The following is a 15,406-nucleotide window of genomic DNA, read 5'->3' as shown; positions in this document are numbered from 1 at the left end:
CGTCGGGCCAGGAGCGGAGCCGCCCCCCCCTCTTCCAGCGCTCCCCCCCCACCCCCCGCCGTCCCCGGCCCCGGGGCTGCGGCCCCCCCACCCCCCGCCGCCACCCTCCCGAGCACGCCCAGCTCCGGGGGCGCAGCCGGCCGCTGGCAGGAGGCGCGCGGGCAGAGCCTGGCTGCCATGCCCTACTGACTCTCTCGCCCCCACCCCCCCCGCCCGCCGCCCCCCAGGATGTTCGGCCTGGAGCAGTTCGAGCCTCCGATGGCCGGCAGGAGCGCCGGCCAGGGCGACAGAAACTTCGGCGAGCCCGGCCTGAGCATGAGCGGCCACTTCAAAGCCCCGACGTTCCACGCGGGGGGCCCGGCCGACCCCGGCCTCGGCGCCCTGGGCGAGCCCCCGCTGCTGGGCATGAGCATGGGCCTGGCCGGCGAGCCCTACGGCTTCCACGGCCGCGGCCACTCGGAGCTGCACGCCGGGGCGCTACAGCCGCCGCCGCCGCCGCCGCCGCCGGTGCACGGCTTCTTCGGGGGCCAGCAGCCCCACCACGGCCACCCCGGCGGCCACCCGCCCCACCAGCACCACCCCCACTTCGGCGGCAGCTTCGCGGGCCCGGACCCCGGGGCCTCCTGCCTGCACGGGGGCCGCCTCCTGGGCTACGGGGGCGCCGGGGCCACCCTGGGCAGCCAGCCGGGCTTCCCCGAAGGCTACGAGCACCTGGCGGACGGCCAGGGGGGCGAGGGCTTCGGGCCGCAGAGGGCCGGCGCCCTCCCCGACTTCCAGCAGCAGCAGGGCGCGGGCCCCTCGGGCCACGCGGTGCCCGCGCCGTGCCTCCCCCTGGACCAGTCCCCCAACCGTGCCGCCTCCTTCCACGGCCTCCCGGCCGCGGGCAGCTCGGATCCGCACGGCCTGGAGGCGCGCAGGATGGCCAACGCGGGGGGCGTCGAGGCCCTGGACTACAGCTACGCGGGCGACGGGCCCTCGGGCCACTTCGACCTGCCCGTGTTCTCGCCCTCGGAGGCCGAGGGCCAGCTGCCCCACTACGGCGGCGGCAGGCAGGTGCCTGGCGGCGGCTTCCCGGGCGCCCCGGCCATGCCCCGGGCCCCGGCCATGGTGGCCATGTCCAAGCTGCAGCCCCCGCCGCAGCCGCCGCCGCAGCCGCCGCCGCCGCAGCAGCAGCAGCCGCACGGCGGCGGGGTCTTCTTCGAGAGGTTCGCCGGGGGCCGGAAGATGCCCGTGGGCATGGAAGCCGGGGTGAGCGCGGCCAGGCACCCCCTGATGCAGCAGGCCCCGCAGCCCCCGCCGCCGCAGCCCCCCCCCACCGCCCCAGGCGCAGCCCCCGCCGCCGCCCCCCGCGCCGCCGCAGCCGGCCGGCCTGCTGGCCAGACAGAACTCGTGCCCCCCGGCTCTGCCCCGGCAGCCCCAGGCCGAGGCGCCCCCGGCCGACGGGGGCCCGCTCCTGCAGAACCAGCACGCGCAGTTCGAGTACCCCATCCACAGACTGGAGAACCGGAGCATGCACCCCTACTCGGACCCCGTCTTCCCCCTGCAGCCCGCGCCGGGACCCCCGCCCCCGGCCCCGCCGCCGCAGCCGCAGCCCCCGCAGGCGCCGCCGCCGCAGGCGCCCAACCAGCGGCTGCAGCACTTCGACGCCCCCTACATCAACGTGGCCAAGAGGGCCCGCTTCGACTTCGCGGGCCCCCCGAGCGTGGAGCGCTGCGCCTCGTGGAACGGCGGCCTGCACGGCGGCCCCCTCGACAGCCACCTGTCCCCGTCGGCCTACCCGGGCCTGCCCGGCGACTTCACCCCCCCGGTGCCCGACGGCTTCCCCCCCGGGCCCGCCCTGCAGCACCCCGGGCCCCCCGACGCCCAGAGCCTGCAGCCGCCGCCGCCGCCGCAGCCGCAGCCGCCGCCGCCGCGCCAGAACGCGGCCCTCATGATGAAGCAGATGGCGTCCCGCACCCAGCAGCCGCCGCAGCCGCCGCCGCAGCCGCCGCCCCAGCCGCAGCCGCCGCAGACCCAGCAGCCGCCACCGCAGCGGCTGCGCCAGCCCGGCCTGGCCCCGCTCAGCCACCCGGGGGACGGGGGCCTCGTCCACGGGGGGCCGGTGGCCGGCCTGGCTCAGGCGGCCTTTGAGCGGGAGGGCGGCGGCGGCGGCGGAGGCGGCGGCGGCGGCGGCGGGGTTCCCGGCGGGGGTCCCGGCGGGGGCGGGGCTGCCGGGCGCCTGGGGAGCTTCGACCCGCAGAACCCCCACCTGGCCCAGGAGAGCGCCTGGTTCCCGGGGCCGCACCCGCCACCTCCGACGCCCGGCGACCTCCTGCCCCGCAGGCTGGCCGGCTCCAACTTGCCCCCCGACGGCAGCCCCCACGACCTGGGCCTGGTCTTCCGAGGCGCGGGGGTGACCGGCCTCGGCTTGCAAGAGTCCCTGAGGATGCCCGGGGAGGGCCACGTGCCCGCCCTCCACTCGCCCGGTTTGCACTCCCAGTTCGGGGGAGGCCTGGGGGGCCTGGGCCAGCTGCAGTCCCCGGGGGCCGGGGTGGGCCTGTCGAATCCCCCTTCGGAGCGCAGGGTCCCCCCGCCCGACTTCGCGGCGCCCCCCCTGGGCGGCCAGCCGGGCTTCCCCTTCGGGGGACCCAGCCGGCAGGCCACCCCCCTGAGTAACCCCGGCGTGAGCGCCTCCCCGGGCGGCGGGGGAGGCGGCGGCGGGGGCGGCGGCGGCGGCGGCGGCGGGGGCGCCTATCCCCAGCAGCCCGACTTCCAGCCCAGCCAGCGGGCCTCGGCCAGCAAGCTGGGCGCCCTGAGCCTGGGCTCCTTCAACAAGCCCAGCTCCAAGGAGAACCTGTTCGGCCAGAGCTGCCTGGCCGCCCTCTCCACCGCCTGCCAGAACATGATCGCCAGCCTCGGGGCGCCCAACCTCAACGTGACCTTCAACAAGAAGAGCCAGCCGGAGAGTAAGAGGAAACTGAGCCAGACCGACCCCGACGGGGCGGCCGGCGGCGGCGGCGGCGGCGGCGGCGGCGGCGGCGGCGGGGGGGCGGCGGGGGCAGTGGCGGCGGCGGCGGCGGCGGCGGCGGGGGCGCCGGGGCCGGGAATTCGGGCCCCGATTACTTTCCCGGCGGAGCGGCGCCGGGGGGGCCGGGGCCCGGCGCCCCCGGAGGGACCAGCGGCGGAGGCGGCAAGGCCCCGGGCCCCCCGAACCCCCCCGCCCCCGGCGACGGCACCAGCCTTTCCCCCAACTACACCATCGAGGCCACGTCGGGCAACGACGGCAAACCGGTGCCCGGGGGGGGCGGCCGGGGTCGGGGTCGCAGAAAAAGGGACAGCGGCCACGTGAGCCCCGGGACCTTCTTCGACAAGTTCTCCGCGGCCGCCGACGGCGGGGGCGCGGGCGTGAGTCCCGGCCAGCAGGCGGCCGCCGGCCCCCCGGGGGCTAGCTCGGGCGCCGAGCCCCGCGGGGCGCCCACCCCCCACGACAAGGCCCTGACCTCCCCGTCGTGGGGCAAAGGGGCCGAGCTGCTCTTGGGCGACCAAGCCGACCTCATGTCGTCCCTGGACGGCGGCCTCCAGAGCGGGGCCAAGTCGGCCGGCAGCTCCCCGCACGTCGGGGACTTCGCGGACGAGGTGAGCGCGGCCTACGCCAACGAGGACGAGGTGTCGTCCAGCTCCGACAACGCGGCCCCGGCCCTGGCCAAGGCCAGCCGCAGCCCCCTGCTCGCCGGCTCCCCGAAGATGCCCCGGGGCCCCGCCGGGGAGCACGGCCAGAAAGCGGCCCCCGGCCTGGGCGGCCTCCTCACTACCTCTACCTCGACCCCGGACAGCTACGGCCTGAGCGGCGGCGGCGGGGCGGCCCACCCGGCCACGCCGGGCCTGGAGCAGGTCCGCACCCCGACCAGCAGCGCCTCCCCGCAGGACGAGATCCACCCGCTGGAGATCCTCCAGGCGCAGATCCAGCTGCAGCGGCAGCAGTTCAGCATCTCGGAGGACCAGCCCCTGGGGCCCAAGGGTGGGGGCGGCGGGGGCGGGGGCGGCGGCGGCGGCGGGGGCGCCAAGAAGGCCGAGTGCGCCGGGGGCCAGAACGGCGACAGCGAGCTGGCGGCTTGCTGCCCGGAGGCGGTCAAGAGCGCCATGAGCACCATAGACTTGGACTCCCTGATGGCGGAGCACAGCTCCAGCTGGTACATCCCGGGCGACAAGGCTCTGCTGGACGGCCCCGAGGACGACAAGACGCTGGCACCCTGGGAGAAGTCCAAGCCCCCGAACCCAGGCAGCAAAGAAGGTAGAGGTACCGTGCCTCCCCGCCCCCTCGCCTCTCCTCCCTTCCCCTTGGGGTCTGCACGGGAGGCCTAGCCTCTCCCCGCGCTCCTCCCTCCCCCCGCCTGGAGGCCAAGGAGCGCACCTCGCTTATGTCTCCCCCCGACTTTCAGTTCATCCCCAAGCCCAGACCCTCGGTGATGGAGGGGCCGGACCCCCTCCTTAGCCCTGCGGGGCTAAGGCGGTGTCTGCTGATCAGCCTCAAGAGGTTCCCTCTTCTTCCCGCCCCCCCCCCACCTTTGGGTGGGTAATGGTTGCAGGGGGCGACGAGGGAAAGGCTCATCTTGGTCCTGGGGCAGGAAGCGGGGAAAGGAACCCCAATATCACTCGGGCCCACAGGCCCCAGAGGGGCAACTGGAAGTCGGGGGGAGCTGTCTTCTCTGGGCTGGACAGGTTGAGGAGTAGCTGGCCCTCCCCCCTCCCCTCTCCAACTCCTGAGCAACTTTTGCGGGAGTTAGGGGTTTGAACACTTTGGGGGAGGAAAGACTGCCGGCCCAAGCCCTTCCCCGTGGCCCAGACCCTCCCTCCGCAGCAGTGTGTGCGTGTGTGTGTGTGTGTGTGTGTGTGTGTGTGTGTGTGTGTGTGTGTGTGTGTGACTATCCTCCTCCCTCCTCCTTCATCACCCCCTCCCCAAATGCCTGGTATTTATATTCCTGCCTGCTGGTCTGTGTCCTGAGATGGTTAGGTAAGAGAGGGAAGGAAGGAAGGCTGCAAGGAAGGAAGGAAGGCTGCAAGGAAGGGAGGAAGGAAGGGAGGAAGCAGGGAAGGCTGCAAGGAAGGAAGAAAGGCTGCAAGGAAGGAAGGAAGGAGGGAAGGAAGGGAGGGAGGGAGAGAGGGAGAAGTGGCAAGGTCTTGTGCCTATCTCTGAGGCCCTCCCTAATTTGACAGTTGCTCTCAGAATGAATAGCTATTTTGTCTCTTGTTCCTCTCTCTCTCTCCTGGCTTATTCATTGAGAATCCAGAGACCTGTCAGGACTCCCCTAAATGTCCTTGGATTTCTTTGGCTTTTTGTCGTTATTGTTGCTGACATTCTCTGATCCTGGGGAGGGGGAGCAAGGAGAGAAGAGGGGGTGACTGAGACTGACGAACTTTTACAGGGCCAAAAAAAAAGAACCCAAGACCAACCAAACCCGAGCATGTATCCTTGGGAGGCCCGGAGGCCCAGGGTTTGTCACTAGGGAGCTGCATGGGGTGACAGATGTTTAATTCCGACATTCGTTTCCATTATAGGTCTCCCAGTGTCTAGAGGCCATTATGAGTCTATAAGTTGAGGGGGGGAAGACCTGAAATGGAAAACCATTGGAGTTAAAGTGAGAACCGTTTTTTTTAACCTAAAGATGACTTCGGCTCCTGTAGATTTCCGTTTCATTTTAATGAGGTCATTTTTTTAAGGCTAATGACTTCTTAAAATTATAGATCATAATTAAAAAAATATGCAGGGTCTTCTTCCTTCCCTCACCAGAGGATTGTCAGCCAGCCAGAGAGCAGCTTGGTTAAACCCACCTTTAGGGTGCCTTCCTCATTAGCGCCCTATTTATTGGCCCAGGACCCAGCTTCCTTCCTCTTCCTCCTGCCCCTCGTCCTGCTGCTGCTGCATCATCTCTTGCTACTTCTCATCCTTTCTCTGCCTTCTGCCTTCTTCCTAGGGTTTCCTCTGTTTTCGTTCTCCTCTTGCACTTCCCTTCTCCCTGGTTCCTCTCCCTCTTTCCTCTTCCTACCTACTCCTCCCTCTTCTTGGTTCCCCCTTTCCCCCTTTTATCATTTTCCTCCTTTTATCCGTCTTTTCTTCCTCGCTCATTCCCCTTCCCTTCCCTCCCCTGGCCTGCTTTCCTTCCTTCTGGAATTCTCTGCACTCATCTTTCCCTCTTTCTTTTTCTCTTCCTTTTTTCTTTCTCCGTTCTTTTGAAATCTTCTCCCACTATTCCTCTTTCGCTGACTCCCATTCCTTCTCCTCTTTCTAGTTCTTTCTTCCTCTTTTCTTCTTCTTCCTCCTCCTCCTTTTCTCTTTTTCCTTCTATTCCTCCCCTTCTTTCTCTTCTCCCCTTCTCTTCCTGAGCATCTCTCTCTCTCTCTCTCTCTCTCTCTCTCTCTCTCTCTCTCTCTCTCTCTCTCTCTCTCTCTCTCCCTCCCTCTCTTCTGTTTCCCGGGGCCTGTAGACAGGTAAAAACCAGGACTTAAGTGGCCCAGCCCAACTCCTGGGATCTCCTAGCTCCCAGCTCCCAGCTTGGGGGGGGGAGGCTGACTCCCTTCCCCAGGCTCTCTGAGGCATGAATGGTGGGTCCCTGCCGTTTGCGTCTTTGTTCCTGGGTAATGCCCAGCCCAGGACGCTCTCCCTGAGAGCCGGAGCCGGGCGTGTTTAGCATGCACAACAGCCACCGGTGCCCATCAGTATTCTTCAGGCTTCACCCAGGCAAGGACATAAATTGGTTTTGTTTGGGGCCTTCCTCTCTTCTTTTCCATTTTTAAATGGAGTTGCACACAAGCGTCCTTCCTGGCCCTTTCTCGTTTATTTTCTTGTCCACAACATCTCGATTGGGGTGGATCAATAGGTAGTTAGCACAAATCACAGCTCCTGTCATTTCTACCTTGGCACAGACGCCCCTCCCCCTTCCTCCTCCCCTCAAATCATTCAAAGCAGACTGGCAAAAATGGTGGGTGGATGGGGGGGGTCAGGTGTGGGGGTGAAAAGTTCTAAAAACCCCGGCTGGCTTGGGAAATGACCAAACCCCCAAACTGATGAACAGGCAGAGCTCCCTTATGGGCATTCCCATCTCCTCCTGCCTTCTCTGTACATTCTGGAAGAAATAAGCAGAAAAGAGCAGATAAACTGATTTGGAAAGGAGTTTTTTATTTTTTTTTTAAAAGCCTCTTTGGGCTTTCAGTAGGAAAAAGGAAAGAAATGACCTCTGCTAGGAGAAATGTCCTTAAAGAAATGGCCCTGGCATGGATTTGAGGTGTTTATTTCTGAAAGGAGAATCTGGTGATATTGGTTTACTTCACCCCCCCCCCAAGGCAAAGTGGGTCCTTTCCTTGTCATTGTCCTTACGGATTAGCCTCCAAGCTGCTGAGTTTAGCCAGGGAACATCGGCGGGCAGGAAGGGACCCCCAGTCTCTTGGCTGTCTTTGTCTCTTGTTCTGTGATGTGGGAAAGGAGGAAGCCGAACCTTCCTCTCCCTAAAGTCTGGAATTTTGGTTTGTATCAGAGCTCGGTTCATCTCGACCCACCATCCAGAGCCTTCCAAAGTATCTCCTTCAGATCTCACTTTTTCCTCTCTGGCAGTAAATAAGAAAGATTAAACTTTTCATTCTTATGAGAGCCTGCTGCCTCCCATCTGCCTACATTGTAGAGCTAGTTTCTCTCTTTCATTCCACATAGCCCTGAGTGTTCCTTTCTGATAAACATGGTAGGCTTGGCCACTCTCTGCCATTGGCTTCTTTCTTGAGGTGCAAGGTCAGGTCCTTAAAAACAAATAAACAAACAAACAAACAGCAAAACCCCCAACCTAGAAGCCATCTTCCATCCCTGTCTCCATAATCAACTGTTACTTAGGGAGAAAAGATGCCAGTCCACAACCCCCTAGCCTTAGCATTCGAGGAGACCCTTCATCCTCCAAGGAAAAGTACCTACTTTATTTTGTCACCCTCTATAAAATACTTAGCTACTGGAATGATTAAATATTAACACCGTTTCGGAATTCTTCCCGCCCTAGTGACAAAATACCAGTCCTATGTTTAGCAAAATGATCCACACCCAGGCTGGAAGGCCCAAATAACTCTTCCGGATGGCATGGAGAATAAAACTCCTGAGACGTGCCCGGACTCTCCTATGGGCTCCTATGTCTTTCTCTAGGCAGGAGATGTTGGTGGGAACTTGTACCAAGACTCCCAGGCCTGCAAAGTCTGAAGCTAACCATCCCAGGAGATGCAATAATGCAAAGCTTTCTGTCGTGGCTACTTGATGGTCTTGAAAGAAATGAAAATTAAGCAAAATAAAAAGCCACAATGTCCATTTTGGGAAAGTAGTTCCTAAGTTGCAGATGCCCCAATCTGGAAAGCTCCCAAAACTCAGATAGGGAGGGCCTCTTTGAAGTTTCCTCACTCTGCTTTTTAGAAGAATGATTGAGAAAATTGTATTAGGGGGTCTACTGATGGGTTTGTTGCCTCTAAGGACCTCTGGAATTGAATAGGGTGAGTGCTGAGGGAAAAGGGAGCTGTTTATATTTTAAAATATCTCTTTTTCTCTCCCCCCCTCACTTTTTTTTAAACCCATCTCGTGAAGATGTCTGGTTTTCATAGATTTCAGGACAGATGGAAAAATGGCTAAAACCATTAGATCCTTGAATCACCAGATTTTCTTGGTGGGTGGGTGGGGAAGAAGAACAGTGTTTTCCTACTCCCTTTCCCATGGTCTGCGTGTTTGTTTTAAAACAGCCTAAATCCCTTGTATCCTAGAGTAAGTTCACACTGGCTGAGTGTTTGGGGGATTCTTTCAGGATTAGATCTTTGAAGCGGTCCCAAGCATCTCCTATCTCCTGAACTGGTAGGGTTTGTGGATGGCAGCCTCAGCAAGAACAGTTTTGCAGTGATCTGTGGGGAGCTATTGGGAACTCTTGCTTCTCTCTAAACTGGCCCCCAAACAGAAAACTCCTGGATGGGGAAGAGGGAGAATCTTAAAAAAACTGAGTCCCCTTAGGACCCTAAGCTGGTATGAGTCTTCCGCCTCTGAGTCAATCGAAGGCGAAAGCCGGCCAGTCGGACATCCATCAGAACTGACAGGTCTAAAATCGACAACCGGATTGTGGCAGACAGAACCTTGACTTGGGAAGCAGAGGACCTGGGGAAGGTGAATTCTAGCTCTGCCACTTCCATGGGCGACCTTGGCTAAGTCCCTTTCCCGTTTGACCTCAGTTTCCATCCTTTATCAAATCAACAGCATTAGACCACATAAGCTCCAAGGGCTGTTCCTAGCTCTGCAGCCTCTGAATTGATTTAGGAAGTCTTATTCTGAGAATGGATCCCCTCTCCTTCCCTTCTTCCTTCCCTTCTTCTCCCCACCCCAACCCTAAATCTCTCTTGAAACCTTTAACTGATGGTCTGAAAATGCAAGGCCAACTGCAATTATACTGAAATGATGAGAAGTGAGGGAGGAGTTAAAAACCTTAGTTGTTTTGTTCTTACCCCCCCCCCCCATCAGAATTTTTAAGATCCCTGCCTTCTTATGGCAGCTATAGGAGAGTCCTGGGGAAGCTAAAGCTTTACAGGTGTTAATCAGGGAAGATGTAAACAGATCTGGTACCTTTATGTGGAGGGGAGGGGGGGGGGGAATCTTGTTTTCACTTAACCAGCCCAGTCCCCAGAACTACTCCTGATGTTCTGTGGCTCTTTAATATTTCACTGCAGTAATAAACCTGTCTCTCAGACAAGCCAACCAGCATAACCCCACCCCCCCAGCCCAGCACACATCTGCAATTATCCATTTCCAATAAATATTAATAAAGGACAGAGACAATTTAAAGCTAGGGAGGTAGGGCAGCATGGAAGTCATCCCTTTCTTTCATCTGCCACTGGATTTTTGCAATTGCTTGGGTTTTAAATAGAGTTCGGTATAATATTTGTGCTTGTTTTATATCAGAATTATACATATAGTCACACACATTTTTATTTCTATATGGGTATTTACACGCATGTATAGATATAGCCACAAACATATATGTGGAAAACCAGGAAGTGCCCCCAGGGAGTCGCCTTCCTTAATATGAATTCATCTACATTTCTCCCAAGTTCCCTTCAGTCCCAGTAAAGCAGAGGAAATATTACTCTATTGAAGGGTTCTCTTATTTTATTGAGATTTCTAGGAAAGGAATGAGGCTCTTTCAGTAAACTAATTTCTCTTTCTAGCAATGACATTCGCCGGTCCCTGATATGATTTCGTTTGCGTGACAGAAGTATTTAAACTTCCACAAAGCCTCTTAATAGTTACTGAAAATGATGCCATCCTTGCCAAGAAGTTATGCGATATGCTCCGCCGTTAGGAAATATACATCTTTAATAAATAATGCCTACCGGACAGGGTGGCATGTCCTGAGGATGAAATTCTCCCTCTTGGCCATAACTGGGAAGACTCGATGAGGCCTCTCTGATGGGGACGATGGCCTCAACCCTTAAACTCCTCTGGTTTGGGGGGCTGTGCCCTCCCCCACTTTTCCTATCCCTACCTGATCCTATGACAATTCCCTGATATCATTTCCCCTGCTCCGACCTCCCCTGTGCCAAGCATATCGAAGGGGACTGACTAGGAGTGCAGATTGACCCCCTGGGTCAGTTCGCTTCATTTGGATAGTGAAAATACTGTAGCTTTTTTTCAGTCGTCTGTATCCTGTGTAGGGGCAGAGCCCCTGAATTGTATCATAAAACACTGGCGATGGTGGGAATTTATTGGTCCTTCAGAGACAACCGTGAAAACCCTGAATACTGGGCTGATGCTCTCCCTCTTGCTCTCTCCTCCTTCTTCTGCCAGCCTTTTTCCCCAACTCCCACTCCTGCCATCTCTTCCTCCCCAGAAGTAGGACTAGTATAACTTTTCTTATTAGGAATCAGAATTTCAACTCATAAGAGATGATTATTTAGGGGATTCGTTCCAATTTTAGACCACTTGGGGTGGACAGATCTCAGGGTGGAGATTCGTATGTACATTTGTAGGCAATTTAGATGGGGAAGAGATAGTGTGTGAGTGTGTGTGTGTGTGTGTGTGTGTGTGTGTGTGTGTGTGTATGAATGCATGTGTAAATGTGTGTATGTGTGTGAGTGTGTGGGTATTGTGTGTGTGTTTGTGTCGGGTCTTGGAAATCCATTAGAAGGGCAGGCCTTTTGCTCAGACCTGTTGCCATGTTGGGGAGGGAGGTGTGGAAGAGGAAAATATAGGGTCCATAGAACTGACTGGAAGAGGGTGGCAGAGCAGATCTGAGATTTTTTTTCCCCTCAGGGAAATGATGCCCCTGTGTAATTCGCTAGATAGAAGGTGGAGACAGGCTTCCCTACATATAATACTCTGATTTCTAACAAATGATCAGACTGTCTGGAGCAATCGACTTCCTGGTTATTTTTAGAAAGGGAGGGTAGGGAAGAAATTAGTGAGATCCAGACTCCATCGACGGCTCTGGCCGAAAAGGTCTGAGTTTGGTGAGATATGTATGAAAGGGAGAGGACGGACAAAAATAGATATTAGTAGGAGATGACTCTTGACCAGAGGGGATCTGGAGGGGGCAGTTGGTTTTCCATTCCATCAGCCAGCCCAGGACAGCCCGTGCCATATTGGGTTGGGATGAGAAGCTCTGTGTGTGCGGTTCTATGGAGCTGTTGGTGTGGGTCTATATTGCATCAGCTTAGATGAGGACCACTGGGCCAGTCGAATTCTCTGAGACTGGCTCCTGGTTTGGGTCTTCTAGAATGATACTAGTTTGCCACTCTGGAAATGTGTATCACTAACATCCTTTTCATAGTAATGATGAGCTTGCCACCTCAGATCTTGTTTGCTTTTCCTAAGAGTTACTTGTGGCCTCTGCTGTCCCAGAGGTCGGGGACAGAGTCTCTGTTGAATGACCCAGATAATGTCCCAATCCAAATCCTTAATCAGCCTCTCTTCATCATCCATCATACCGGCACTGGAGTTTTGATTAAAAGATGCCTTTGAATGTCCATATTTCTAAGGGCAAAACTTTTTTTTTGGTTAAGGATTAAGGGGAAAAAAATCCAACATATAAACTGGGGACTGAATAAAGGTCAGTCAGTTTATTTGGGGAGACTTTTGAAAAACACTGTCCTCTTGGGGTATAATTATTCCAGTACCTGCCTGTACGCTTTGTTGAGAGAGGTTATATTTTAATCGGCTAAACGTTTGTTCATGAACTTTGGGGTGATGGGGGACTGCCCTGGAGATGACATCTGCCCAGCGATGTTGGAGAAGAGGGAAAAAGACTATGTATGGAGCATTTCAGAACCTTGAGATCCACTTGGTCCTGATCTACCAAATTGATCCATCCAAATTTTGGCATTCTGATTTTGAATAAAAACATATTTACAAGCCGGAGGACCTTCTCTCAGGGCGGAATGACACCCCAAGTCTAGAAGGGCAGAAGTTAACCCAGGCAAAGAAAGGGTTGTAGATAGAGGAATCAATCGTCTGGTCACCCAGTCTGGGAATCCCCATATGATTAAAGCAAGGTGACCTTCCGATCCTTCTCCTTCTTGGGGTCACTAGGGAGAGAACTTTCTAGTCCTACAGGGGAGCCTTGCCGAGTGAAGATTAAGTCTTCAGAGCTCCAATTCAAAATGCTGTTTAAGTGGAAGCCCTGGGACTCAACAGCTGGAGAGCTTGGTGTGTTCATTTCAACGAGCTCACCAGCTTTCAGATTTCATTGAGAACATTGGAGATGGTGCGGGACCATCTCTCTCCAACATTGCCCCCTCCCCTTGCCCCCTGCTGCAATTTAAAACAAAACAGAGAAAAGCTAGCTTGTACGGTTTGCTCTCCTGATTGAAGAAGACAGAAGCTCATGGTGGTGGATGAGGTGTTCATATTTCCTTCTTCGCTGATATAATCAAATGTGTGTTTTCTTTCCAACCTCCATCTTGTCTCCCCTTTCTGCGATGCCCTTAGAAAACTGGGTTGTTTCTGTGACAATGTTGATATCTACTAGTGAGTTTAAAATCGTGTGTGTGTGTGTGTGTGTGTGTGTGTGTGTGTGTGTGTGTGTGTGTGTGGTGTATATCTGTAGTTTCCGTTACTTTGATTTCTTTTACATTGCCTAGTGACAGGATTTCTTTGAATTGATAAACCAGTATGAAAATTAGATCTGGTTCTGGAAGCTAGCTTAAGAATCGAGGGACCAAAAGCGACTCTTTGGTTACCCCAAAGTGATCCTGTGACTGAGTTGTCAAAGTTCTGTCTTTTGGGAAAGCTAGAAAAAAGACAGGGATGGGGAGAGAGAGAGAGAGAGAGAGAGAGAGAGAGATCCAGACATCCAAAGAGAGAGAAATAGTGAGATCCATATTTACAGATCCAGAAAAGGGGAGAAAGGGAATTAGCAGAGAGTTACACACAGATAAATGGCAAAAAAGAGAAAGTGACAGAGATACCTTGTCTCGAAGGGAGAATGAAAGAACAGAGTCTGAGATGCAGGAAAAAAGGGAAAAGAAAAAGGCAGACAGACAAATGCACACAGAGGGAAAAAGGGAAGAGTCAGAGAGACACAGACAGAGAAAAAGAGGGGAAAAGAGAAAAAAGGGGAAAAAGGAAGACAGAGGTACACAGACACACACAAGAAACAGAAAGGGGGAAAGAGAAGCCATTAACGGAGAGAGAAAAAGGGAAAAGAAAGACAGTCATAGTGAGAGAAAGTAGGGGAAGGAGAGAATCAGCCACGTAGGCACAGAGACACAGAGAAAAGAGAGTCAGATACACACAAAGAGAGGCAGAAAGACAGACAGACATGGTGGGGGAAGGGAGAGTAAGAAAAATAGACCAGACAGATGGAGGGAGAGATGGAGAAAGAGACAGAGAGAAATACAAAGAAAGACAGATGGAGATAGAGATAGACAGACAGATAGATGCCTGGAACAGGTCTCCGTTTTACACATGGTCAGGTTGGAGAAAATCTCCACATTTCCTCAGAGATCACCGAACTTTTTCATGTCTTTGCAGAAAATATGAGTTGACCTTGGTGTTCTTATGGGGCCAGGGAGCTGGGCTAAATCTTCCCTCTCCCTGGTTTTTGGTGCAGTGTATCTCCTGGAATTCCATCAAAAACAAAATGGCCTGGATATATGAGACTTTGGTATTTCTCTTTTCCTACTCCTCCTCCAGGGGAATAGTTTTCAATCCCCCCTCCCCATTCCCGACCATGTGAAAGAGGGTACTCTTTGAGTTAAAAAAAAAAGGATCTGATGTAAAGTTAACTTTCATTTGAAGTCAAAACTCCATAAGAAATTGAGTCCAAAGATGTGGTTTTTTGGGGGCCCTTTTGGTCAGAGCTTCAATTAGTTAGGCTGGCACAGGAAAAGTTGTTTGCAGGATCTTTACGCATCCCCCAGGATCATGGTGGGAACACTGGGCCCCTAAGCAGTGACTCACCCACCACCATCTGTTACTCTGGTCCTCCGGATTCTGCAGTCCATGTCTAGTTTGCTCTTTTCCAGAGCCTGTATCTTTAATTGTGAATACCCCAGGAACTGTGCTCAATTGGGCTCTTTGGCGGGAATGTCTTCGATGGTGTGGGACGGAGAAAAGAGAAACACAAAAAAGTCCCAAGAGACCCTTGTCTTTGTCTCTCTCTCTCTCCGGCTCTTAGATAGGCTGCCTGCGGGGGGGTGGAGTGCCAGTTGGATCTTTGGGAGTTTGTTGAGAATGTCAGAACTAGCAAGACCTAGCAGGGGAAAACGCTTTGGCCCCGTGAGCCTGTTTGGACCAAATCAAGGGGCCAGGGTCCCCATGAATTTCAGATATCCGTTCTGGGTTTATTGGTCTGATTCTTTCAGCACACTGTGGGAAGGTTGCAGAAATGATGTTTGTGGTCATGATAGGGTGTGGGTGTGGGTATGTGTGGATTTATTGATTTTCTTTTGCTAGCATGGAGGAGTTGATGGTTGAGGGCCATGGGCCTTGGTGAAGGGTGCCTGTGATCTGGAGTGATAGAAATCTATCACAAACAAACAAATCTTTGTTAGATTGACTGGGATAGTTTGTCATTCTTCATCAGCTTTGGGGAGACTGATAAAGTCATTTAGGATGTGGAAAAAAGGAACCCCAGAAACATATTTATCATATAAAACTCCATGTTGAACCATAGGTAGACCCTACCTAGTCTTATTATTTTTATAATGTTCTTGGTGGTGGGGTGGGTGGCAGCAGACAGATCCTATGAACCCATCTTCAGAAACGGTGCTAACACCACCACAAGACTTGAGGCGAATCAATCCCTTACCACCTCTATCCTGGGTTTCAAATTGGTCCTCTGCTTTTGTGGATCTGACTAGTGATACACAGTTGTATGGAGGGAAGGTATCAAATGATGTCCTCAGTGGAGATCTGTTAGTGCTCAGAGAC

At 55.5% G+C, this 15,406-nt stretch overlaps 1 protein-coding gene across 1 annotated transcript in view; it reads left to right on the top strand.

Annotated features, from left to right (window-relative positions):
• Positions 1-228: 228 nt before the first annotated feature.
• MN1 (MN1 proto-oncogene, transcriptional regulator) overlaps positions 229-15,406 on the top strand; it is an 80,236-nt gene continuing 65,058 nt past the window's right edge. Inside the window, 4 exon segments of the mRNA XM_074200997.1 lie at positions 229-1,310; positions 1,312-1,549; positions 1,601-2,982; positions 3,072-4,270. Coding sequence (XP_074057098.1) covers positions 229-1,310; positions 1,312-1,549; positions 1,601-2,982; positions 3,072-4,270 — 3,901 coding nt within the window.

Source organism: Macrotis lagotis, chromosome X, assembly GCF_037893015.1.
Source record: "Macrotis lagotis isolate mMagLag1 chromosome X, bilby.v1.9.chrom.fasta, whole genome shotgun sequence".
In the NCBI taxonomy this organism is placed as follows: Eukaryota; Metazoa; Chordata; class Mammalia; order Peramelemorphia; family Peramelidae; genus Macrotis; species Macrotis lagotis.
This window is presented reverse-complemented; position numbering and strand designations above follow the sequence as displayed.